General features: G+C 42.6%; 1 protein-coding gene and 1 long non-coding RNA gene across 2 annotated transcripts; one reads left to right on the top strand and one right to left on the bottom strand.

Moving 5' to 3' along the window:
• Window positions 1-698: 698 nt before the first annotated feature.
• Window positions 699-26,488, top strand: ARL14EPL (ARF like GTPase 14 effector protein like). The gene is made up of 4 exons (XM_084779350.1): window positions 699-1,118; window positions 17,509-17,609; window positions 19,340-19,479; window positions 25,323-26,488. Exons 1-4 carry the CDS (start codon window positions 1,094-1,096, stop codon window positions 25,543-25,545), a joined length of 489 nt encoding a protein of 162 aa, XP_084635476.1. The 5' UTR covers window positions 699-1,093; the 3' UTR covers window positions 25,546-26,488.
• Window positions 3,344-8,723, bottom strand: LOC311595931. Its single transcript, XR_014778623.1, has 2 exons — window positions 8,652-8,723; window positions 3,344-3,414 (listed from the first exon to the last, which is right to left on the bottom strand). It is a non-coding gene; the product is annotated as an uncharacterized lncRNA (long non-coding RNA).
• Window positions 26,489-27,627: the final 1,139 nt, after the last annotated feature.

The following is a 27,627-nucleotide window of genomic DNA, read 5'->3' as shown; positions in this document are numbered from 1 at the left end:
GAACAATTCTGTTGATAAATCTCATGCTTCCTGTAGGAGCTCATCCTAGGAATGTTCTGTAATGGAGAAGATAAGGAGGCTGTAGTTCGCTTTGTTTGTTTGTTTGTTTTCGAGACAGGATTTCTCTGTGTATCCTTGGTTGTCCTGGACTAACTTTGTAGACCAGGCTGGCCTCGAACTCACAGCTATACACCTGCCTCTGCCTCCCGAGTTGTAGTCGCTTTAAAAAGTTGATAGTCCCCTTTATCCATACCAGCCAAACTGCAAGTGACATCATAGGCAGGTAAGACTTCACCTTCAGGAAGTGCTTCCGGTGGGACACAGCCAGTCTGTGCTGTATGGGACTGTTGCCTCTCAGCACACCCTGCTAGGCAGTGACCATCCCTGTCGATAAAACAAAAACAAGTCAGAATAATATTCTGTTTTAACAAAAGATCTAAATTCTAGGGCCTGTTAAACAAATATTGAGGACATGAAAGGGGAAAAAACACCCCAGACAGCGTTCAATGGGAGATACTTATTCCAACTCTCAGAATCTTTCCAGTTTTTAACCAATGCCCTAATCCTCACACTGGGGACTTGACTGAGCTGTTAAGTTTAACTTGCACCGTAATGATACATCCTATAGGACCCGAGAGAGCCACTACACAAATGAAGGGTTTCTTTGGCAGGGGTCGTGGAGAGCAGAAGCATCTGCTTCTTTTGTGGGCTCTGGGCTAGCTGGCCGGCTTCACTCATAGTGTAAGGAAGACCCCAGACTCGAATAGTATGCAAAAGGAAAGAGCGTTTATTCTGCATAAAAGCCAGCACGTGGGGCCGGACCACTCACGGAAAACCGCCGCCACCACGAGAGGAGCCAGTTAGGGGAATTCCATTAAGGGTTAGGTACCCTTTAGTAGGATTGGTTGGGCTCATTGTAAGAGGTATTTGTACATTCCCGATTGGTTCCGACCTTGGGGGAAGGAACTGGCCCCTCCTACCTAGTTGAGCCCCAGGCCAGAGGTCCCAGCAGTTGCTGGTTGGTTGCCCGTCTCCTGCGGTTCTTTGAGAAGCCTGGCTGCTGCTTCTGGGAAGTTGAAGATTTAGGCCTAACATGGAGACCTCTTGCACCTCATGGAGTGAGTTTGGACCTCTCATCCCCCACCTTACCCTCCCCCCCATCTCAAATCCTTGAAACCCAATTTTTGACAAATTCCACCACGGCATTCAGCAAGATGGCTTACATATCTGAGAATGGGGGTTACTCTGGCTCTTCAGAAGGCCAGAGTTGGTGCAATGGATTCAAGGTGTGTTGAATGATTGTTAATATTTAATGTTGAATTTTTATTTCAGTGAAATCGGTGGTTACTCCTTAACCAGCTTTTAAAGCCAAATAACTACACAGAGAGACCAGGATCTATTTAATTAGCCTATAGCACAATGCTGCGTAATAGTTACTCCATCCTGAACCTCCATGCTAGAATAGTTTCCTCCCGTTCAGAGTTCCCACATTATCCTCGCCTTTAAATCGTCTCCTGGGCCCGGTTCCTTTCTCCTGATGTTTCCCGGTCTTCTCCTCGTGACTCCATCCTGTCCTTCCTTCTCTCTCTTCTCCCCACACTCACCGGGATGCCCCACCCTATTCCCTGTTATTGCTCAGCATTGGCTAGTTGGTTGTTATTGGCAATGCAGAGAGCAAATGGTGACGGGTTTACACCGACATGAAACAGAAGATACTTAGAGTAAGCATCCCAAATGCAGACAGATGGTGGGGTGTAGAAATCAGCACCTGAATGAACAAGGGAAAACTGTACACAGTCCACAAGAACATGATGCCAACAGCAGTTCAGTTCCCAGCACTCACACGGAGGTTTACAACCACCTGCAGCTCCAGCCCCAGGAGATCCAACAGCCTCTTTTGACCTCTGCGGACAGACACCAGGCATGCATGTAGTCCACACACATTTATTTGTGCAGGCAAAACACTCATGCACATAAAATACAATAACTAAAAATATTTTTGAAAATAAAATGAGAAATACATTAAGGATGTCCCCAGTCATTATTGCTGTCTGACTAAAGACAACAGCGTGACTGAGGAGTCCAGGGTCCCCTCTGTGTGGTCTTGGTTTCACTGAAAGGGACTCGGAAGGAATCTTGGATATCATTTGGTTACGTTTTGATTGACAAGTATCAGGATAAGCAAGCTGTGGGGCTCAGCAGCTGGGAAGGGACGGAGAGGGAGAAGGGGTAATCATGCTTCTTGAGTGGTCCAGAAAAATAGGTAGGTCTAATGATGGGTGGAGGAGGAGGAGGCGTCTTTGGAGAAAGAGAGAAGGTATTTAGATGTCGGGGCAAGTATACTTAGAATGTGGGCAGGTATCGAAGAAAGACCTAGAAGGGGCAGGGAGGGGGCGCTGTGCTTTTTGAGTTAGAACTGTGAAAAGTGGGCAGGCGTAGCAGGAAAGAGCGACAAGCAATTTACATGGAGGGAGGGGCTTCTGGGATGACTAAGCATACTGTCTCACTAAAAGGATAACTATCCTTCCGGTTTCCTTAGCTGGTCTTTAGACGAATCAGCTTTCTTGAGGGCTGCCCTCCTGGCCAGGTGACTCACAGGCGTAGGCGGATGAACACTTTTGAGTGAAGAGAAGTGTGTGTACCGTTTCAGGGAGTTCGCCTCCACCCAAGGACAGAGGAGGAACTCAGATTCCATTCTGTTGACCTGGAGGAAGTAGTTTTCCCTTGACAGGGTTCAACAAAGACCCTACACTTCTACCCTTTTATATGGTTATTTTAAACAGGAAGGGGCCATTCTGATGTGTCCCTTAAAACTGGTGTGTTACCAGGGAAACGGGGCGGTGGGATTCAAGTTCCATCCTCGGTGGCCAGATATTTTAATCCCATCCAGAACCTTGTAATGACACTATGTTCCACATGAGCAAGGGGCCAGCCAAAATGCAAAATCTCTACTTGAGACTCTCTTGTATCAGAAAGGGTCCAATTAAGAACTCACATGCAAGGCTGGAGAGATGGCTCAGAGGTTAAGAGCACTGGGAATTCTGAGTTCAATTCCCAGCAACCACATGGTGGCTCACAGCCATATGTAATGAGATCTGGTGCCTTCTTGTGGCAGGCAGGGGCATGTGTGGCAGAACATTGTACATTATATCTTACAAAAAACAAACAAAAAACTCACTGCTCTGTTCTTGGGCTGAGAGAACTCAACCTAACCTAAAGGATTAGTAGTGGAGAGCCGAAGTGGCAAAGACCAACAGTAAGATGACATTAAGGTAGAAGCCACAAACTGCAGTTCTCTGTCCCACTGAGAGTGCCACAGGGAGAGAGCTGGGCTAGTCCATACCTTGAGGAGCTGGGTGGGTTCCACTCTGCTTGTGAATTAGAAGATTCCTCCTTGGAGCCTCACCCAGACCTCTGAAAAAGAAATGGTCAGCAGATGCTGCTGTCCCAGTTGAGGATACCAAGAAAAATTCTGTGACATGGAATCTAACAAGCAAAGAAAGAGGCGGGAAATCACCATGGGGCTAAGGTGATAAAAGCCAGAAGCAAACTGAAAGAATGAAAGAAGCCAGTAAGCTCTCCCCCTCCCTCCTCCCCTCCCCCTCCTCTTCCCCCTATGCTGGTAGCGTTGGAAAAGCCAAAGTATAGTTTGCCACCCTTTGCAGGCCTTGTGTCATTGCTAGCCAAGGAGGGACACAGAATTCAGGACCCAATCCACCGACCTTTGGAGTTTTCATTGCCTGCTTTTTTATTTTTAAGACAAAGGAAGTTTTAGGATAGCCAGAGCTACACAGAGAAACTTTGTCTGTCTCAAAAAATAAAACAAGAAAAAGCAAAGACTAAACAAGACATGAGCTAGGTAGTATCGCATGGTGAGAAGCTGTGTCTACAAGTTTTTAATTCACCTATCTTCTCTCAGCCAGAAATAACAATGTAAATAACAGGCAGGACTTTGTGTAGGTGTGGACCGAAAAATGAAAATTTTCTAAGAATAATTTCTACGATACCTAAATTTGGATCTGTATTGAAAGGAATTATTTGCTTTTAGATTTATTTATTTAATTTTATTTTTGTTTTTATTTTTCAAGACAGGTTTTTGGTTTTTTGTTTTTTTGTTTTTTGTTTTTTTTTTTTCTGTGTAGCCTTGGCTGTCCTAGACTCCCTTTGTAGGCCAGACTGGCCTTGAATTTACAGTGATCCACCAGCCTCTGCCTCCCGAGTGCTGAGATTAAAGGCATGTTCTACCACACCAGGCTAATTATGAGATTTTTTTTTTTTTTGGACAGGAGCACTTCATTTTTTTTTCTTAAGCTTCCAATAATAAAATACTTTATTACAGAAAGACCCTTTGTGCTCTATGAATCTCAGTAATTGAATTAATGAGAGAAGAACCTGGAAACCAGTGACTCGGTGCAAGTGCCGTGTGTCTAGTAATGAATCGGGAGTTAAAGCCTTTCTGGGCTAAGAGAGAGCCTTTGCCAAACCGACAAACCACATCTCTTGTGTTGATTACTTTCTTTCCCTCTTTTCCTTATGATCTTCCCTTCTCCTCTCATGATCTCTTTTCTAGCTTCAACACACACATACACATACACACACACATACACATACACACACACACACCTTTTAAAATTCAGGCTCTGTATGAGAGAAATCTAGCTTTTTGAGTCTAGGTTATTTTACCTAACATAATAGTTTTCATTCCTGTATCTTTTCTAGCAAATGTCATGATTGCATCTTTTTTTTTTTAATGGCTAAAACAAGATTCCACTTGTATACGTACCAACTCTCCGTTATCCATGCACGTGCTGATGGACCTCTGAGCTGGTTCTATTCTGTGGCTCTTATGGATAGTGTAGTATAAACCTGCATGTGTGTAAGTATTTCTGCAGTATGTTGACTTAGTCTTTGGGGCTCTATCCAGCCGTGGTATAACTGAGACATTCAGTAATTCCATATTGACTTATATTGTGGCTGCACCGATTTCCATTCCCACTAGCAGTATACGGTTAGGGTTTGAGATTTGGGAAAATAATCCACTATGAAAACCAAGTTCCTTTAATTCCAGCACTCAGGAGGCAGAGGCAGGCGGATCGCTGTGAGTTCGAGGCCAGCCTGGTCTACAAAGGGAGTCCAGGACAGTCAAGGCTACACAGAGAAACCCTGTCTCGAAAAACCAAAAAAAAAGAAAAAAAAAAAAAGAAAAGAAAAAAGAAAACCAAGTTCAAGCAAACAAAGTGTATCTTTATTCAAGAGCTGATATTATCAGGGAGATGGCTGCGTTCAGGATCTAAACCATGTTGCAGGGGGTAGAGCAGGGCAACTTTTTAAAGCAAAAAAAAAAAAAAAAAAAGTCAAACAGACAAACAAAAAACCCCACATGAGTTAAGGGGGGGGGGGATGTCAGGGCCCCCAATCAGATACATGTATATTTCACACTATAGCTTACACCTGGCATCTTAGGTGGCTTCCTACATCTCGAGTGTCGCAGATGCCTTCCTTGATAGCTTGGCCTAGATTGTGGTCAGCCAGTCAGAGCTCTTTCAACAGCTGCTAGGGCTTGGTCCCGGCTGGGTGCAAACCAATGAAGCATAGGGTGAGATCTTGTGGTCTAATGTGTCCAGGACACTTGACTTTGAACCTGTTTCTGGGAATATAGCATGGTACACAATGGAGACTGTATATTCAAGACGGAGTCTCTGTAGCTAAGGAGGCCCCCACTGTATACAATGTTCCTCTTTTCCTGCATTTGTCATTTAATTTTATGATGGTAAATCATTCTGACTGGGATGGGATCATCTTGAAATGTTTAAATTGAGTTTCTTGCTCCCTCTTAACTGTTCCCCTGCTATGCAGATACCTTGCCCCAAAGCCTCCTCTGGCCTGACTGCAGATGCTTCTTACTCACCTTGGAATGTCTCCTCTTTGACTGTAGAGTACCAGGCAAATAAATCTTACCTGCTGGTATTTCATAACAGTGTACATTTTGACTTATGCCTGGCCACACTGAAGCACGCCCTTCCCTCATGTGGAATTCTTGAAATAGTGAGGGTTCTGTTTCACTTTGAAGATATTTTCATTTCAACACACAAGGGTTTTGGTTCCACCCCTACCACTGGGGGGGGGGGGAAGTATGTTCTGAATTAGAGTTTTTGCACCATCTGTTGTACATATGTGTTCTATACATACCAGAGAGCTAGGATGAAAGAGCGCGTAGGGCTGGCAACAGCAAGGCTGAGCAATGGTTATTTTCGTAATTTTACTATGAAGCTGAGGAATGAGAACCAATGATCTAAGTATATAGCTTAAGAGAGAGAATGTCAAAAATATAGCCGAATATAAAGATGTCCTGAATGCTCACAGAAGAATAAGACGTGGAACATAAAAACATAAAAAAGATAAAAGCCAAAAACGTCATTCTTTTTAGAATGGAAAATATATGAAAGAAGGCACAAATAAATGGTGTGGGAAATGTAACTATAGGCACTGGGGCATAAATGACAGCACAGTGATATTACAGGCAAATAACTGACAATTAGTTAGGAAACTGGAAGGCATGATTAAATTCCTAGGGAAAAAAAAAACCAAACTGTGTCACCAAAATAAAATAAAACAGCCGGGCATGGTGGTGCATGCCTTTAATCCCAGAACTCGGGAGGCAGAGGCAGGATGATCTCTGTGAGTTCAAGGCCAGGCTGGTTTACAAAATGAGTCTAGGACAGCCAAGGCTACACAGAGAAACTCTGTCCTACAAAACAAAACAAAACAAAAAACAAACAAAACAAAACAAAACAAAACAACAAAAAACAAAAACAAAGAACTCAAAAGGTTTAAAATGCTACTTCTAATGCTTTTCTTTGTTTGTGTGTTTAGTTTTTGAAACAGGGTCTATGTGGTCCTGGCTGTCCTAGAGCTTGCTGTAGACCAGGCTGGCCTCGAACTCACAGAGATCCTCCTGCACCGGCATGTTCAGCTACTTGTAATGTTTTTATATACACATCCAGTAGGAAACAACTTTAAATATTGAATTTTGGTATTTTCCAAGATTAATGACACTTGGCAAATCTCCTTCTGATAGTGAGCAGCAGTACACAGCTGCAACGCTTAGCCAGCCCCAGTGACCACGAAGGAGGGAAACTTGAGAGCTTACAATATCCTCTTAGATTTGACATTCACTGGGTTATTGTGTCTTGTCTTTCTTTTTTTTTTTTTTCTTTCTTTTTTTCTTGGCACTCCTAAGGGCTTGTGCGTGCTTGGCAAGCATTCTGCCACTGAACTACATAACTAGCCAAACTTGCACTTTGAACTCATCTTCAACTTCTGATGGGTTGATTGATGGGGAAATTTACTATAAGTTAAGGAGTACAGTTAATATATTTCATGTTATTTTTTAAATTTACCATATGCACACATATATGCATAGATTTCTGGGTGGGTGTATAGCTGTGTGGAGTTTTTAGGTTTGTGTCTCTCTCTCTCTCTCTCTCTCTCTCTCTCTCTCTCTCTCTCTCTCTCTCTGTGTGTGTGTGTGTGTGTGTGTGTGTGAGTCCTTATTACTACACAGCATGTGCTTTCCCAGCCAAGCTATTTTACCCAATGTCACTTCATATGAACCTTCTTTATTCTTTTTTCATATGACTCCATGTTCATCACATGTATGTATTTGTACCATAGTTAGTTAACCATTGTCCTATGCATGTACTTCAGTGTCTTGCAACTATAAGCAAGAGGTTTGAGTTGTTTAAGTACATGTCACAAATTAATATACACATTGTTATTAGTTAGTATAATAAATTAATATAATTCATAAAATTAAGGTTTTTGCTCTCTAGGGATTAATAGGAAAACTGAAGAGAAGTTTTTTGTTGTTGTTGTTGTTTTAAAAGATGTATTTATTTATACACACACACACACACACACACACACACACACACACACACACGGGTGTTTTTTCTGCATGTACATTTGTACACCAGAAGAGGGCATCAGAATTCATGGGGCTACAGTTATAGACAGTCATGAACTGCCACCTGGGTGCTGGGAATTGAACTCAGGACCTCTGGAAGAGCAGCTAGTGCTCTTAATGGTTGAACCATCTATTCAGGCCAACTGAAGAGAGTTTTAAAATGTGATTCCTCCATTTGAAAAGGCAATCAATTTTGTGTTATATTCAACTGATTGAGTATCTGAGGAAAGCTGAAAAGAATGAAATCTATGTAGTTAAAATTGTATGAAAGGACAATGAATTCTAGACTCACAAAGTTAGTGGTGTTCTAAAAAATATCATTCCACCACTTACAAACAGATTGTAATCTTTACGAGCAATGCTGTGAGGTTTTTGGAGGTTATAGTGATTTCAATGTGAAATGTCCTTCATAGGCAAATGTGAAGGTGGTCCTAGAGGTTTTGTAGGTTCTCCCAGACCCTATTCTCTCTCTCTCTGTCTCTCTCTCTCTCTCTCTCTCTCTCTCTCTCTCTCTCTCTGGTTTGTTTTTTATTTGAGATAGAGTTTCTTCGTGTAACAGCCCTGGCTGTCCTGGACTCACTTTGTAGACCAGGCTGGCCTCCGAACTCACCAAGATCCCCCATCTCTGCCTCCCAAGTGCTGGGATTACAGGCCTGCACCGCAGTGCCTGGCTCATCCTACTTACTTTCTGTTTCCAGCCAGTGTATGCAGTGTGACCAGCAACCTCCCAGTCCTGTGATTTCATTTTCTCTGGTGTGATGGAACGTTTGCCCTCAAGCAAAAGCAAAAGATAAATCTTGTCTTCCTTCAGCTGTTTTTGTCAGGTGCCCTAGTTAGCAGTAACTGTCCCGGGCTAGAGTCACGTGAAAAAGCTTTCAGTTGAGTAATTGTTTTTATTGGGTTGGGCTGTACACTGATCTGTGAGTGATTATCTTGATTGTTGTAGTTGATATAGGAGGGTGCAGAACACTGTGTGTGGTGCTATTATCTGGGCAGGCGCTCATGAGCTCTATAAGAAAGCTAGCTAAGACTGTGCATAGCTAAGAGTGTGGGTGAGCCATGGAGTAAGGCAGCAACCAGATTCCCACATGGTCTCTGCTTCAAGCTCCTGCTCTGACTTCCCTCCATGGTGGACTGTGACCGGAAGTGTAAGCCAAATAAACCCTTTCCTTCTCCAAGTTGCTTTGCGTCAGTGTGTTTTATCGAAGCAACAGAAAAGTAACTAGTTTACCAGGCATTCTCTCAGCAACAATATACATAACTAATAAGGAAAGTTTGTCAGTTGATAGCCTAAAATTTCTGTTTAGAGTATGCTTTTAAAACTGAGAAATTGGCACACGCCTTTAATCCCAGCCCTTGGGAGGCAGAGGCAGGCGATCGCTGTGAGTTTGAGGCCAGCCTGGACTACAAAGCGAGTCCAGGACAGTCAAGGCTACACAGGGAAATCCTGTCTCAACAAACAAACAAACGAACAAACAAAAAAAAACCTGAGAAATAAGCTGGTCATGGTGGGGCACGCCTTTTATCCCACTACTCAGGGAGGTAGAGGCAGTCAGATCTCTGTGAGTTCGAGGCGAGCCTGGTCTACAAAGTTAAGGCCTGGACAGCCAAGGCTACAGAGAAATCCTGTCATGAAAAAACAAACAACCAATCCAAACCAAACTAAAACAAAACAAAATTTAGAAAAAATACAGTATAGTTGTTTTGTATTCCCTAAGGACTTTCTGTACTGTGGTGTGCTGTGAGTTTGGGGCTCCTTAACCTTTCAATAAAACTCTGTTTGCTACTTTTTTTGGTTGGCTGCTACTCTTATCCTTTAGAAGATTTCCCTCTGCCTTGTGTGAAGCACTTTACTGAGGTTGAACTGGGCCAATCATATTTGGTTTTCCTTGTTGATTTGTTGTTGTTTTTCAAGACAGTGTCTCTCTGTGTAGCCTTGGCTATCCTAGACTTGCTTTGTAGACCAGGCTGGCCTCGAACTCACATCGATCCTCCTGCCTCTGCCTCCCGAGTGCTGGGATTAAAGGCCCGTGCCACCGCATTGGCTTTCCTTGTTGATTTTGTAGCATCTTGAATGGTAAGGTGAGCTAAGTGGACCTTCTGTCCCTGACATAATAATGAAGTCAATCTTGGCCAAAGGGCATGTGTTTGTAGAGTAGTATTTTGTAGACTGACTGGAAGAATCTGGTAAGAATTTTTTCCCCTTCTCTCAGTCCTTAACTCGCCAAGTGGGACACACTTTTGATTGTGCTCACTTACACTCAGGAGTATAGCACGGTCTTAACAGAAAGCTGAGGTCAAATGTAGCTTTTTCTGGAACTAGCTTAAGGTTTTGCAGCGTTGTCAGATGATGGCAAACTCCTTCAGCCAGCACTTCTGACTGTGTTTTCCCTGCAGTAACAGTAATTAGGAATGAGACTGTGTTTTTTTATGCTACAATTCATAAATGAACAGGGCTGGGTTTAAGCTGCCTGCGAAGTGGTTTTATTGACGCACAACATAATATTGGAGTCCTCGTGGCAGAAGACAATGGTTAAAGGGTGGTAATTTAGGGGTTAATGCATTTTTTAGGCACAGTTATAAACATGGGTTACTTTTCTCTTGGGACAACTGGGGTGGTGTGGTTTTTCCGTGATTTTTTTTTTTTATTAGAAATAAGTACAGACTGCAGTATTTACACTAAAGAGTAATTAGATGTTAATATTAACCACTTGAAGCTGAGATGCAGGCCGGAGGCTGTAGAGCCAACACGTATCTTCCAAGGAGTTGCTTGTTTGGAATAGATGATGGAAGAGAAGATGAGGTATAATTGTTGGATTTTAGAACCGACTCATGATGAGAGAGGAGCAAGGTGACTCTCACAGCTCCTTCCCGGTTGGCTTTCTGCCTCCCCACCCCCCAGCCACAATTGCACAAGCATTAAATTGTAGGACCACTTGGGAGTCTTTATGGTGTCTCCCTTGAGGGTTCTATGGTTTCCTAGCAAAACAAAGGAAACAAGACAGTTTCTCCTTCTTTGCTGTGTCCTTTCCTTCTTTTCATCCTCCTTAAAGGTATGTGTGCTTCCCTTTAACAGCTACTACTTCGGCTTGGTTATAGGCAACTACCATTAAAGGAGCAGGGGACAGTACATCTGGCGGGTCATTCGAACAGGGCTCCACTAAATCCGAGGCCAGGAGAGAAAGCACATCCCAGGTGCAGAGTGCTCACGCACCGCCCAGTTTAATGTGTTATAGTTAATAGTGGAAGACAATCCGACTTCCTTTCTTGCAGTGGGGACCAAAATAAACTGGGAACTTGGAAATAAACACTAAAGGGCTGTTGGGATCTGGGAGGGAGACCCTCCATGCCTAAGCACCCAGATGACATATTCTGTGGGTTTTATTAACAGGGGTGATGCTGAAAATAGAGACCTAAGATTCTCCCTTTCCTAATCTGAGGGGCATGGCAAACAGGTCTCTGCCCTTCATAGTCCTTAAAACTGCACTGAATTCTGCACTGAGGTCAGCATCCAAGAAGTCTACTTCACAAATAAGGCCCTTGCACCTGGTAACCTGTCACTGACCTAGACTAACTTTTTGGGGGTGGGAGTCAAGGTGGGGATGTTGAACAGATTCAAGACTGCTGCAAACCCAGCAAATACAGTACAGGAAGTAATCTATTCTCTTGATTGCCAGATTCTCTGCCAATACGCTTTTGAATGGATTTAAATAACTAGGTGTGTTTTTATACAGACCCACAGAAAAATCTCTCTCTCTCTCTCTCTCTCCTATCTGCGTGTGTGTGTGTCTGTCTGTCTATATACTTTTGGTGTAGGAAAAGGCTAGAAAAGTAACCCTCTAGTTATCATCAGGTACAATTGTTTGTAAAGTAATAGTACTGTTTTAGTTTTAGTTTTGTTTTTGTTGTTCTTCCTGAGAGGGTTTTATACAGGAGCCCAGGCTAGCCAGGAACTAACTGTACTGTGTAGTTCTGGCTGGCTTTAAACTCAGAGCAGTCTTTCTACTTCAGAAAAGTCCTGAAATCATGGGCATAAGACACCAAAACCAGTTGAGTCCTTTTAATCCCTGTGAACGCAGGACAATGGATGCTTTTCGCTATTTTTTTTTTAAAGAGATTAATAAGCAGTTTTGTGGCTTTGAAAACAGCTCACTCAGCTGGGAGTCATCAGCAAGGGAGTCGGCTAATTGACCAGCTGCACCGCCTCTTCCAAAAATGCCCTTCCAGGAACCAGACAGCCGTCAATTACTGAAATGGTCTAGCATTCAGCAAGTACAGGGACTAAGGCAAGCCGGGGGTACTAAGGCAACTGACAGGATGAGGTAAAAGCATAGCTTGACTCTTTTGTATGAATGTATGTACCTTTCCTACTTCTAAAGAGCTTGCAGGGAAACCTTACAGAGATTGTCTCTGAGTAAATGGCTTTATCTGATAGAGTGAAAACAAAGGTCAATTCTGGGGGCTAGGATTTAAGCCGTCCTCTCCCCACCCCCACCCCGCCCCCACTTGATGATTTACAGGTGTCTTAGTGATAGAGCTGAACAATACTCATTCTTTCCTATACAAGATACAATCAGCTTTCACAAAAGCATCTACACATGCCAGGTGGGTTGACTGTAAAACATCCCGCGTAGGCTCAGGTGTTTGAATGCTAAGACCACCCCAACACCCCCCCCCCCCCCCCCCGGCCCTCCAGCTGATGGTGCTGTTTTGGAATGGTTGTGGACTCTTCGGTTGATGCAGCCTCATTGGAGGAAGTTCGGTGGGGGGTGGGCCTTGAGGTTTTATAACTTAGCCCCACTTCCTGTTCGCTTCCTCTGCCTCCTGACCATAGATACATTTGATCGGCTGTCTCCCATTCCTACAGAGACAAGTTCCTGGCACAGTGGACAGTATCCATCCGAACTGTAAGCAAAAAACAAAAACAAAAAACAAAAAACAAAAAAACAACATAAAAAACTTCTTCCTTTCTGTTGCTCCTCTCAGAGTGTTACAACAAAAGTAACCAATACACCAAGGGACTCTAAAGATCAGTGTGATTAAAGGGCCAGTTATTTTGCCTGGAGCTTTCTTGGTGGCCTGTGCCTCAGAGAGTATAAAGGCAGAGACCCTACTTGGTCTCCTTCCTTGGCGATAGAAGCCATGTGGCTTCCACATAGAGTGCCACGTAGCAGGGTTGAAAGGGAAACATTGATTATCCTCCATGGATCATTTAGCTGACATCCTGTTTCATATGATGCTCAACTCAAGAAATGGCGATCTAGTCAGGTGGTGAGGAAATGCATGGCTGTATAGTAGCATTTTAATGTAGCTTTGTTTGTTTGTTTGTTTTTCAAGACAAGGTTTCTCTGTGTAGCCTCGGCTGTCCTAGAATCACTTTGCAGACCAGGCTGGCTTCGAACTCACAGAGATCTACCTGCCTCTGCCTCCCGAGGGCTGGGATTAAAGGTGTGCGCCACCGTGCCTGGCTCTAATGTGGCTTTTTTAAAAAGATAATCTAAGTGGGTAAGTTTGGTTGCAGTGGATTGAATGGTAAATAAATATATTTATAATAATTAAATGTTTATATATATAATTATAAATAAATATCACTATATATTTGGTTATAAATAAATATAAATTATACATCTGGCTGATGACCAAATTCCAATGTTGCTTTATTTGGCGATTAACTTTAGGAAATAAAGTTAAATGAAAGAATGCCAAATATACATAGTCGGATATGGAGAGGGAGTCCCTGATTTCTCATTTATTCTTAGTGTATACACCAAGGAAAGGCCACGGGGGAGACTCAGCCTTGTGAACTCAGGAACAGTGCCCTTGTCAAATTCAAGACTAAATGCCAGTAGCCTCAACCTTTCCAATGATGGCGCTTTGTTCTGGTGGCCCAAACACTGTTTCACTATCACTTCCTTTTATGCTGATTTTATAATCCAAGCTCCCATCCCCCACCCCCACCCCCACCCCCACCATGTGTGCCTTCTACTTGGAAAGAGGTGGACTCAAGGTGACCTCAGTGTGTCCTCCTGGTTCCCTTCTAGGTGTGTCCCTAAGAAATCTCTGTGTGGCTGGCTCTTATCACTTCCTCTCCTTCAGCCGTATCCTCAGTATTTGTTTAGCCGTATCCTCAGTATTTTTTTTTTAAGATTTTATTTATTATTTATACAGTACTCTGCCCACATGTGTGCCTGCATGCCAGAAGAGGGCACCAGATCTCATTACAGATGGTTGTGAGCCACCATGTGGTTGCTGGGAGTTGAACTCAGGACCTTTGGAAGAACAGCCAGTGCTCTTAACCTCTGAGCCATCTCTCCAGCCCCAGTATTTGTTATGTAAAATAGATTTTGACATTCTTTGGAAGAAGCTTCCAATGGCTCACCAGAGAGAAAAGAATCTTAGTGAATTGGGAAAGCGCTTTTTGGGCTGGAGAAGGCCCCAGGGCTCAAAGGGAGATGGATGAACAGTTGGTGGCAGCAGAAAGAAGGCGGTAGCTTTGGTTCAGGTGCAGCAGAGGTGTCACTTAGATCTTTTAGCAGAAATAAAAGAAAATTCTCCAACTTAGGAACATAGCCAGAATGTATTCGATGAACAGGGTGGAAAGAAAGTATGGGTAACAGTCTAAAGTGAGATGACCAAATTAGACAGGAAATAATACATCTCATATTCCTCTCCTGACGTTTTCCATAATGTCCTAAAATGGGGTTAGGAACAGAGAGCTTATAATTACACAGATTACGAACATTCTCTATAACTCTAGGTGTTCTTGGACTCAGCAAGAGAATTTGTGATTTTTCGTTTGTTTGTTTGTTTGTTTTTCGAGACAGGGTTTCTCCCTGGCTGTCCTGGACTCACTTTGCAGACCAGGCTGGCCTCAAACTCAGAGAGATCTGCCTGCCTCTGCCTCCCAAATGCTGGGATTAAAGGCGTGTGCCACCACTCCCAGCTCAGACTTTGTGATTTTTAAAATAGCCTCATATGATTTTGTCTTTATACATGTTGGAAAATAATCTGCAATGATGTTTGTTTGAACAAATCTGAAATTGCATGTGAGAGTGTCAAAGAAAGAAAATGTGTTTTTTCAGGCCAAGGGCAATCCATCCCTTTAGGTTTTTTTTCCTCATTAAAAATAATCGTAACAGTAAAGTGAATGGGCTTCACTGCTGGATATTTCTAGACATTTATATAATTAACTCTTGTATTTTTTCTTTGCCTTCTCTGCTCTTACTCCCTTTCCTTATTCTAATATTCTCTCGTCTACTTTCATGTCACATCTTGTCCCTTCCTCCTGCTTCTCCTTTTCCTTCTTATGTACGTGTAAGAAAACTTGTGATATTTGCATTTCTGTGTTCTCTAGTTTCACCCATTTTTCTGTAAATGTTTTATTCTTCTTTGTGGCTGGATAAATACTCGGTTGTGTATATATACCACATTATCCACTCACCTGTTGACAGACATCGGGCAAATTTTTAAACATGCAAGGAGGAATATTCAAGGCTATTAAGACAAAACAAAACCCACAAAACTCGGTTTGAACTCAACTCCCTTGAAGCAAAGAGCGAAAGGATTCTTGATGGGTAGGATATATGACTGGAAAAGTACTGGGAAACTTGGGGTACACAGGGGTGCTGGGCAGTAGATGTGTTAAGGACAGTGAGTTTTGAGTTTGCAAATATTTCTTTCTGTGACAAGGCCACATGCATTTGGTAGTCTTTGATCAAAGTTAAACTCCTGTCCTCTAATGTAGAATGGAAGAAAGGATGCTGTCTCTTTCCTGGGGATTACATTTTGGACGAGTGGCTTCCAGGACAGGGTTGTTCTGAAATGACTGGTGCTAGAGGGTGAAGGACAAGTTTCTGATTGCCAGATTTGTTTGTTTTGTTTCAATAAATGCTCTATGGATGGGAATGCCAGAAAGGAACCTGTCTAAACGTTAGTTAAGCTGCCATCTTGGTGGAGGGTAATGTATGGCTACTGTGTCTTCTGCCGCTGCTGACATTGTTACTGTTGTGTGTAGTTCACGTTGTAGTTGCTCTTGTGTTTAAGATGGATTGTTCAATAGAGGATGGGAAGGAAGAATCTGTATTGGCAAGAAAAGCCCATATCATTTCCTTACCTCAGTTTGGGGACTAGAATGTAGAGCATAGAAGAGGGAGGAGCCAGAGGCAGAAGACCTCCTGTGGTTGTCAAGGACCTAATACCCTATGACTCAAACCAACTTAACAGAGTTAGCTCTGTGGTTCTTTTGGAAGAAAGAACAACCTGTGAGCTGTGCTGGTGATGAGATGAGGAAGGCAGCCGGGATTGTGAAAGTCTCCCTGGAGTGTAGCCTTCTCTTTTGGAATGCCCCAGAACAGCCATGCGCTATGTACTTATGATCAGCCTTGCTTGTGACCAGCCTCCCACAGATATGCAAACATATGATGCGTATGTAACAGCATCCTGCTGCGTTGCTGAAGTGTTCTTTAAATAAATCACAGGCATTTTGGAAACTGAGTATTATGAGGAATTGATGACTAACATTCATCTCAAGCTGTGTTAGAAATGCATCACAGAGCTTGAGTCGGGGGTGGTCAGGATTTTTCTGTTGTGTGGTAAAAATAATCTGACCAAAGTAATTGAGGAGAGGAAAGCTTTATTTTTAGCTTGCAGGTCCAGGCTACATATAGTCCGTCCATCGGTGAAGGGGAGTTTCAGTGGCAGGAGCTTGCGTCTCCTGGTCATATGCCTGCACAATCAAGTCTCACAGGGTGAGCATATGTCTGCTTGCACTCATCTTGCTTCTTCTCCTCTTTCAGGGTTCAGGATCCATTGCCTACTGAATGGTGCTACCCAGAATGCATGGCTTCTCACATCAATGAACAAAATCAAGATAATCTCCACAGACATGCTCATAGGCCAGTTTGATCTAGCAGAAGCCATGAGAATAGATATAACCTTTACAATTACTGGGGATATATGGAGTTTGTATATTTTACCTTCCCCCCCCCCAAGAGAGTAAGCACAAAGGAAAAAGAAATAAATAATTCAATCTTCTTAAATGAGGGTAAAATTGGACGTGGTGACCCACACCTTTAATCCTAGCACTCAGGAGGCAGAGGCAGGCAGATTGTTGTGAGTTCGAGGCTAGCCTGGTCTACAAAGCAAGTTCAGGACAGCCAAGGTAACACAGAGAGACCCTGTCTCAGAAAAACAAAACAATGACAACAAACCCCCCCCACCACAACAAAACAAACAAACAAAAAAAGAGGGTAGTGTGTAGTATTGTCTGATTGAGAGCTCTCTGTGATGATATCAAGGATGGTAAAGGGTACAAGTGATTTGTCAGCAGAGCACCTGGAAAAGCAAAATGTCATTAGAGAAACTGAGGGGACTAACTTCTCTGCAGGAGGTTAAGAGTGCTGGGGAGAAGGAGCCAGGCTTTCTCACATAGTGTGCATGTGAATGCGCAGAAGACCTTGAAGGGGAGCAAAAGAAAATCCTAGGATGAAATTATGGCATATATGATTTTGATGTGTTTCATTTCTTTCTAATCACTTTTTTAGGTTTCAGAATGAGTGATCCATCAGATAAGAACAAGTCCACTCAAGAACACACCGATCAAATGTTTCTGGAGAAGAGCAGGCAGATTGGACTGAAGCAACTGGTATGCCACAGATTTTATGATTCTACGTTATTTGTTGAATTTCTAACATGGGGTGTCTGAGATGTCTGTAGACATGACAGAAGGTCAGGTGGTTGGGTCTTCCCAAGAAAGAACTTTGTTCTCCAGCTCTTGAGATTGTCTGACAAATTTCCCTTTTGCTTCCCCGTCCCCAGTTTTGGTCCCAGTGTTCTATGTAACGCCAAGTCTTGTCCTCACATAGAACACTTGAATCGAATCAAGTTAGCTAAAACATTTGCAGTTTGTTCTTACTGTGTCATGGTTCTAATACTTTGTGTTTGTTCTTAACCTCTTAATATGTAACTGAGAACAGGAATAGAGTGCAAGGTTTTACACCTTTCATAGATATATGGGTGTGCAAAGTATAGAGCTGTTACATAGGGTAAAACAAACCAATGTACCCCCATCAAGATGAAATTTTATGGAAATGCTTATATTATTCTAGATAGACTGCCTAGGCTGCTATTAAATTAACTAAGGTGATTACATAAGCCTGTTACATTGAACGTGTCCCTTTTGTTTCTAGGAATTGCATTTCCATTGGAAGCTAGCCTGTGTACTTTCAGCCTATCCAGGTTATATTTTCTTTTAAAATCCACCAGAAAAATATTTTTTAACCTATGACATGTATGTTACATGCTTAGATAATGTCCTCACACATGGCTAAAGCAAACACACACACACCTGTAACCTCAGCACTTGAGATGCTGAAGCAGGAGGATTGTCACAAGTACAAGGCCAATCTGGGCTACATAGTGAATTCTAGGCTGGCCTATTATGATGTGGGACCTGTCTCAATGAAACAAACAATGGTAACAATAACAAAAGTCACCTTTTTATTTGTGTGTGTATGTGAGTGCTACGTGTGTGTGTGTGTGCACCCAATATGCATGTGTCTGCTCCTGCAAAGGCCCGAGCAGGATGTTGGGACCCTTTGAACTGGAGTTACAGATGATTGTGAGCCACCACGTGGGTGCTAGGAATAGAACTCCGCCCTCTGCAACGATCTGCCAGGGCTCTTAACCACTGAGCTATCTCTCCAGTCCTACAACACCATGTTGGTTGAAGCATCTTGTTCTTGTCTCACAATCAGGCCCCATTTTGTTTATAAATACAAAAGTCCCCCAAATAAAAGACTTCTGAAAGTATCCCCATAACATCTATGGGAGTTGTCCTAACAATATTTTTCTTGCTTATATCTGGCTTTGGTTGAGATGACCCTTCAGTGGCACTGTCTGTGTTGAAATTTGCGATGGTGTGTGCAGCCTCGGAGGGTGGGTGGGTGAGTGGTTTGGAAGCCAATTCCACAGGCTGGCGTTAGATGAGGAAGATGGTGTGTGTGGTGGCTTACTGTGGCTTTGACATCATCTATGGGCTTCTTCGGTGATGGCTGAGGGAGTACCATTACCGCTCCGTCCTTTATGCCCAAGAAAATGCCAGTTCTGGTATCCATCCCATCAGGTTTGCAAGGCTGGCTGGCGTTTCTCAGGTATAAACAAGTCTTTTGTTCTTTCTTGGTTCTTTCCCACATTTTTTGTTATATGCATTTTATACTCTGTGTTTAGAAACAATGGCCTTGTTTGAGAAACTGTTGATTTCCCTTCTAAGACAAACATACTTCCATGCTATTTTGGTACAGAGCCACAGACTGACCATTTTGAAAGAATATAAAATGAATTCAACTACTAAAACACCTTTTTTTCATTTCATAGCAACAGATAGAACGGCAGCTAAAATGCTTGGCATTTCAAAACCCTGGGCCACAGGTGGCAGATTTTAACCCCGAGACAAGACAGCAGAAAAAGAAGGCAAGGATGTCGAAAATGAATGAATATTTTTCTGTGAAGTACAAGTAAGATCATGACATATTTGATATATGGGGTTATAAATTGCATGTGTTCTCCTAGATTTATAAGCAAAGTATGTAGGCACAATGTTATTTACACAGTGTAGGCACTGTGTAAAGATTCAAATGTTGATTTCTGTGTCCGTGTCCCCCCCCTTATCTGGTTGCAATCCTTGTTCTAAGAATCTCCTGTTTCCCAATTGTCCCCTGATATGTCAATAAAGCAGCTTGACAGCCAGTCACTGAGCAGGGGAAAGAATAGGGCTGGACTTCCTGCTAGCCAGGGGAGGAGAAGAGAGAGAGGTGTAGAAGCTATGAGGAAAGAGCAGCTGAAGCAGAGAAAGTCCTAAAATGCAACTATCTCTGGGATTTATACTGGGAGGAAGCCAGACTAGCGGGCTAAGAATAGAATAATAAACCGGGCGGTGGTGGCGCACGCCTTTAATCCCAGCACTCGGGAGGCAGAGGCAGGTGGATCGCTGTGAGTTTGAGGCCAGCCCGGTCTACAAAGTTAGTCCAGGACAGGCAAGGCTACACAGAGAAACCTTGTCTCGAAAAAAACCAAAAAAAAAAAAAAAAAAAAAAAAAAGAATAGAATAATAACTGCTCAATTGTTGTGCTGCAAAGTTTGTTACATAAATATAATAGTGCAGTCTCAATTATTTGGAAGCTAGCTGGATTCAGAGAGAAACTGCAGCACACAATTTTAAAACAACGACTAACAAAAGTAATCAAAAGTTACATTTCCATTATAATTTCAAAAATGCCTTCTATAGTACAGTAAGACTCCATATGCTTCAATGTTAATATCCTTAAGAAATAGGTAATATTGTTGAGAGTAAAGTGTGGTGGCATACGCCTGGAATGCTATGGCAGAAAGATTCTAAGTTCAAAGACAGCTTGGGTTAATTAGGGAAACTATGTGTGTGTGGGTAGTGGTGGTAGGGTATCTAAATCTCAAAGGTCGCCTTTTAAAAAAAAGGTGTTGTACTAAAACTATTTTTCAGTAGAAAAGTTGACTAACTATAACAAAGAAATATCATTAAAAGCAAAATAATGTAGCCATAGAAATGGATTCGGGTGTTAAGTGGGTACCATGCCATCTCTAAATGCAAAGACTGTTAATGCATTGGAATATGAAATACCTGAAGATGTAATTCAGTGATGGAACACTGGCCTGGCATGCACAAGCCCCTCTCTTCTAACTTCACATGACAAGGGAAAATAATATAATGTAGGGCACTGGAAGGATGAGTGAGCTGTGAGGAGCATATCCTGTTCTTCGGAGCACCTGAGTTGGTACCTAGCACCCACCTTGGGATGCTCACAATTGCCTGTAAATGCAGCTTTAGGGAATCTGACACCATTGTCTGGCTTTGGGACTTGGATTTCCACATACATGGCATTACACTCATACATAAACATACACCTAAAAATGATTTATATAAAACAGGAGTGAAAACTGAACACACATATTTGAAATTTTGATATGTAGAAAGGAAGGTATTTAATTTCCTAAATTTTTTTCCTTTTATTGAAAATAGATTTTTTTTGGTTTTATTTTTTTTTCCTTTATTAATTTATTCTTGTTACATCTCAATGGTTGAAAATAGATTTTTTTTACTTAGCCCGGTCCTTGCCTTTAATCCCAGAACTTGGGAGGCAGAGGCAGGTGAATCGTAAGTTCAACGCCAGTCTCATCTACAGAGCAAGTACCAGAACAGCCAGAGCTACACAGAGAAATCCTGCTTTGAAAAACAAACAAAAACAAACTATAAAAAAAAAAAATTAGAAAGCAAAAACGCACTGAGCAGTGATGGCACATGTCTTTAATCACAGCAATAGAATCTATGAAAATTGATTTTTTTCCTCATATAACATATCTTGATTATAATTTCCCCTTTCTCATTTTTATATATAAAATATGATATGTAGTTGTGCTGATCTTATATAGTTACTTTTAAAATAAAGTTTTAGTTAATTCTCATTAAGGGAAAGTGGCAGTACAATGAAATAATTGTGTGTATGTGTGTGTGTGTATACATACACAATCACACAAAGTGATTTATCTGTGTTATGTTTAACTCTGTGAATGCATGAGTACAAGTGGCCAGAGGCATCAGATCCCCCTGAAACTAGAGCTGCAAAGGGTTGTGAGCCACCGTGGGTGGACGGTGGGAACTGAACTCAAGTCCTGTGGAAAAGCAGAATGTACTCTAAACTACTGAACCATCTCTCCAGTTCCATATGTGCATAGTTAAAAAAATCATATACACATCGAGCGAACCATAAGGAAAAGGTTGATAAGTTCAAATACATGAAAAAGTATCTTAGTTAGAAGGCATTTCTGCTACTGTGTGGCAGTGAGGCAGCTCCTCGCCCTTTCTTACTCTTCTAGGAAAGGGGGAAAGAATGAAGCCATGTGACTTCAAGGCAACAGGAGGAGGAGGAGGAGGCTTACGCGTGAGGACAAAGGGTGCAGAGGCACCCACTGTGACCACATGCGTGAAGTGCCAGCCTTTGGAGCTCATGGTAATAAGTGGTACAAGCTGCTCCCAAAGCTTACAAGCAGATCTGTTTTGAAGGATATAATGAAATTGATTTGGTTTTGAGTGGGTGGCAAAGTCCTTATAAAAGTCTGTTTGCCCCTGGGAGCGCTGTAGAGGTGGACAAAGAAAGTGTGGGGGTCTCTGAAGACTGCAGTGTGTCTCTCTGGCACGGGACATTTATCCTTCACTGGGGCCTTACAGTACAGACTCCTGCTGCCTCTGTCTATTGAAGACCTGCTTTGCCATCAAGTGGGGAAACTGAGGCAGGGGATAGATCCTGGGGATGGTTGGTGACCCTGCAGACTTTCTCTGAGGACAAACTTCCAGGCCAGAACTGATTGTTACCAACAATGGCTTCCACGGATGGTGGCAAATGGGGGCTAGGGTTGATGGTGGCAATTGTCTAAAAAAGAAAGGGAAAGAAGGAGAGAAAAGAAACACACACACACACACACACACACACACACACATCATGGTGGATGGAACAAACTCCGAAGAATGGTTTCCAATCCAACCAGCTGTTGTACATATACATATATACTTTGGTGACTAGAACAAACTCCAAAGAGCGAGTTCCACCAACCTTATACACGTGCATGTGTACATACATACATCTTTGTGGGTGGAAAAAGATTCCAACAACCTTATTATTTCTCCCACAGCTTATATATCCCAGCAAGATCTTTCAAGCAATACAAAAATCCCAATGTATTTACATTATATTTCTCTTTAAGTGAAGGATTACAATGCGTATACGTAATAAAAACATTTCCCCTAATACCTTCACATGATCAAATGTTTTACGTATTATGCATAGGAAACAAACATGAAAAATGAGTTATTTCCAAGAATCCACATATATTTGTAACTAAGCAACTTGTTACACATTAACAGAGGATGAGCATGCAAGGTAATTTCTCAGCCAGCCTTTCTTTACTGGCAGGGGCAAATTTGTGGTAATGAAGAAAGAATCAATTATCTTAAAAAGTGATCTTACAAGATCTTAAAAGAATCACAAATCTAAACTTCTATATAAAAATAATCAGCCACTTCTATTTTAAATCCTAAAGGTGCTCATTTACTCATTAATTTCTATTTAATCATATCAGGAAGCTAAGGGCAAAAATAAATATAAGAAATTAGTCACCTTGAAGTCCAGCTTCAGTGAGAGAGTCACATCAGCTGGTGCTAATTGGGGTATTTATTGTCTTTGCTCACCAACCTCAAAAAGTCCTGAGCTTTACTATTAAAAGTGTACTTTTTCAGGCTGGGTGGTGGTGGTATATGCCTTTAATGCCAGCACTTGGGAGGCAGAGGCAGGTGGATCTCCGTGAGTTCAAGGCCAGCCTGAGTTCCAGGGCAGCCAGAGCTCAGAGAAACCCTGTGTTGAAAAAAACAAAAATCAAAACAAAAGAGTGTACTTTTTCTTTTTTCTTTTCTTTTTTCTTTTTTTTGGTTTTTCGAGACAGGGTCTCTATGTGTAGCCTTGGCCGTCCTGGACTCACTTTGTAGACCAGGCTGGCCTCGAACTCACAGCGATCTGCCTACCTCTGCCTCCCGAGTGCTGGGATTAAAGGCGTGCGCCACCACGCCCGGCTCGAGTGTACTTTTTCTTAACTTCAAATTGTTCCCTAAGGTTTTCTGCATCAGAGCCAATAGCAAAATCATCTTTAGCTCACTTTGCTTGACAATCTATTTTTCCATAAGACTTTCTGCGTCAGAGCCACTAGCAATAAGATCTCTACCTAACCTTGCTAAACAATCTATTTTTCCCAATTCTTTCTAAGGGTAGTGGTTATTGTTAGAAGTCTGTATCTGCAGGTTCTTTTCAAGGGTGGTGGGTGCATTAATCTGCTCCAGCAGCAATGCCTGAAAGAGATCAAGCATTGTTCTTGCCGATGATACTGCCCAGTGGGGGACTGGGAGCCCCCTTATAGAACTCACATGGTTCACATATTAAGGGGATTATGAGGACAGCAAGGGTAACAAGCAGAGCTATGCCCCATAGCAGCATGAAGCCCTCAGGACACCCAGTTCTCCGGGTTAGGCCTCGCCGAGACACACCCCTCGAGGATTTGCTGACCCGTAGGTATTCCATGAGTCCTAAATCAGTTTTGCTGTCATTTCCATTTTCCATTCACATGGGGGGTGGGGCATAAAATAGTCATAAAGGAACTAAAGAAAGGACACCTGGAACCTTTGCCAATAGTTTTTCCCCCCCTTTAATCTTTATGCTATTGTAACTGACAGGCCTCATGTGAGTCACTGAGAACTGTAGTAGTTTTTGCTAGAGTACTTTTAAGAGAGGAAGCCTGAGGTACAGATTTAGGAAGCTGTGGAGGGCATGACAGCCTTGTGCTCACAGACGAGCATGAGGAAACCAGGAATGTTAAACAGGCAGGGTGCTCTCTTCAGTGGAAGGGCTGATGCCTCTTTTCCATCCAGATCCTGGGAGGGAATGTGGTTAATAGGCCTGGTGACCTTTGCACTATCTGCATGACCAGTCCAAACCTGGCTCCCCTATGCTCTTACAAGCAGGAGTGATCTGTAGGTCCAGCCCACACCTGCCCTGCCTGTCCCCCATACCCCCATTACATACAGGACTAGAGGTGATTTACAGCCCTGTGACCTTTGCACTGTCTGTACCACAAAGATCCCACCAGATTTTTCCGCAGGCCCCTACACCACTTGTCGTCCATCTGTAGAACCCGTCTTCATGGGAGAGGTATGCTTTATTGGGCACCTGATGCTATGTTACACCAGGAAACTGTTTCAAATTGTGCTGGACTTTCACATGCCTAAAATAAACTGCCCAGTGTCAAACTCTAGAAGTTTGAACCAACACTGGCTACTAAGTTGTGTTGAACCGGACTTCCTTCTTGCCTCATGGGGATCCGACACTCTGCGGGCTATGGAATTTACAGAGACCCCTCCCCACCTCCACCGCGCGCACACACACACACACACACACACACACACAAATACAATGACTATGTTGATATTTTAAAGGGAAATATAGAACCTTCTTAGCAGGAAGCTTCACTTAGCTGTTCTAGTGTTCTTAGATGGGTGATTATATACCCCAGAAATGCTGGACAGTTACGGTTAGTTGTCCTCAGCAACAAGCCTGGCTACACATACTGGAGGACGGTCCCAGCTCGTCAACTGCCATTTCCTATGGTGGACTGTTTCCGGTAACCTCTGGGATGCTGTTCCCTGATGGTGAAATGGCCATGCACATGACAGGACACATGGTAAAGACAGTAGTCCCGGCTCACTCATGTCCTTTTGTCTTTGCAGAGTCATGAAGAAGTACGACAAAAGTGGCAGGCTAATCTGTAATGCCATGGACCTGTGTGACTGCCTGGAGAAGAACTGTCTGGGGTGCTTCTACCCTTGTCCCAAGTGCAACTCCAACAAGTGTGGGCCCGAGTGCCGATGCAACAGGCGCTGGGTTTATGACGCCATTGTTACTGAGTCTGGAGAGGTCATCAGCACTCTACCATTTAGTGTTCCTGAGTAGGAGATATTATGTAGAAATACTCTCTCTACCCCTCCCCACCCCTGTGTGTGTGTGTGTGTGTGTGTGTGTGTGTGTGTGTGTGTGTGTGTGTGTGTGTTTTGAGACGGAATCTTATTCTGTAGTGCAGGCTGGCCTTGAATTTACAGCAGTCCTCTTGCCTTAGTTTCCCAATTTCTGTTAGTTTAGGTATAATGCATAATACCTGGCTTCTGTTCCTTTTCGATTGTATGATCGGTCTCCCTCGTTAGCAGCATCTCAACTCTGCCTTGAAGCCACACCTCTCCCTTCTCAGAGTGTCTGGTTGAGAACATCTCTGCATCTGAATGCTGCCACCTAGAACATACAGCCATAACTTTGTAATATGTTTTTCTTAGAATACATACATAGCTAAGAAAAGAAACCTTTGTGACTTTGTACTATATATCTTTTTTTTTTTTGAGACAGGGTTTCCCTGTGTATCCTTGGCTAGACTCACTCTGTAGACCAGGCTGGCCTTGAACTCACATTAATCCACCAGCCTCTGCCTCCTGAGGGCTGGGATTAAAGGCATGTACCGCCATGCCTGGCAGTACTATATATCTTTAATCTTATTTTTTATTGTTTATATTTTGATGTTAAACTCAATTTTGGTAATGACAATATTTTTATTACTAAACATTTTATTTTACTAAATTACATATTAATTTACTAAATAGATATGAGAGGAATTGAATATGCTAAAGTCATTGATTTACACATTTTCTTACAGGATCAGTATTTCAGGCATTTTTTTTTTTTTGTTTGTTTGTTTGTTTTTTGAGACAAGGTTTCTCTGTATAGCCTGGCTATCCTGGACTGGCTTTGTAGACCAGGCTGGCCTCGAACTTAACATCGATCTGCCTGCCTCTGCTTCCCGTGTGCTGGGATTAAAGGCGTGTGCCACCACCGCCCAGCTCGGGCATTTTTTTTTAAAATGGAAGTTAGCCTTAATTGATACACAGAGTGGTTTGTATGTTTGCTAGTCGAATATATGGATGGATGAGCAGCTGACTAAAACATGACGTGGTTGTCTCCATCCTAACGTGCTGTAGGCGGGGTCTGGAAGGTTGAACACAGCCTTGTTTGAATTCATTTCTTTTCATGAAGATTTACTTTTATTTTCTTTAATTCCCTGTCTTGCAGGTGTGTGTGTGTGTGTGTGTGTGTGTGTGTGTGTGTGTGTGTGTGTGTGTGTCTGTCTGTCTGTCTGTCTGTCTGTCTGTCTTTTACATGAGTGCAGGTGTCTTCAGAGACAAGAGACGTTGCCTTATCTGGAGTTTGAGTTACTGGCAGCTATGAACAACTTGAAATTGGTGCTGGGAACCAAACCCAGGTTCTTCCCAAGAGCATTGTGTTTTCTAAATGCCTGAGCCATTTCTCCAGCACTGAGCTTACTAAATTTTCGTATCTAGTTTAAGTCAGAGTTTCTCTTACATTTGTCTGGAGGACTTTTTTTTTCCCCCTGACAAGGTTACTCTTGTGTAGCCTTGGCTGTCCTGGACTCACTTTGTAGACCAGGCTGGCCTCGAACTCACAGAGCTCCACCTGCCTCTGCCTCTGAGTGCCACCACGCCAGACAAAGGAAGGCTCTTAAATCCTCAATTACTAGCTTAGGATGTGTGATATGACTCAAGAATTCACATTTGAAACAAATTCCCATGTGATGATGATGCTGCTGCCCTGGGACTATGTGTGAAAACCACCTCTCTCTCAGTTATATTAGCTGCATGATGGAAGGAAGCAGGGCTTAGTGATTTGCTACTACCTTAAACCAGTAAAATAGCTTGTTTTAAATAAATGTGAAGTGTTGAAAGGTGTGTTTTTGGGGCTTCTTTCCCCCCCACTATAAACCATTAAAATTACTTATTTCTATACAGTCTACACATGGTAGAAATTCTGACACTTCTGGACTTATTACTTGAGAATGTTTTGACTTGAAACATCTCGAAGGTTTTAGGGTGGCTATGGTACTCCTGTCCACATAACAAGAGGATTTAGATTCTTCTGCATTGTTCCCCACAGAGTTTGCGGGCTTGTCTGCATATTGAACCCAGGGCTTTGCGC

Source organism: Acomys minous (genome assembly GCF_964271855.1).
Source record: "Acomys minous genome assembly, chromosome: 4".
Taxonomy (NCBI): Eukaryota; Metazoa; Chordata; class Mammalia; order Rodentia; family Muridae; genus Acomys; species Acomys minous.
The sequence above is the reverse complement of the archived record's forward strand: the minus strand, read 5'-3'. Positions and strand labels throughout refer to the sequence as shown.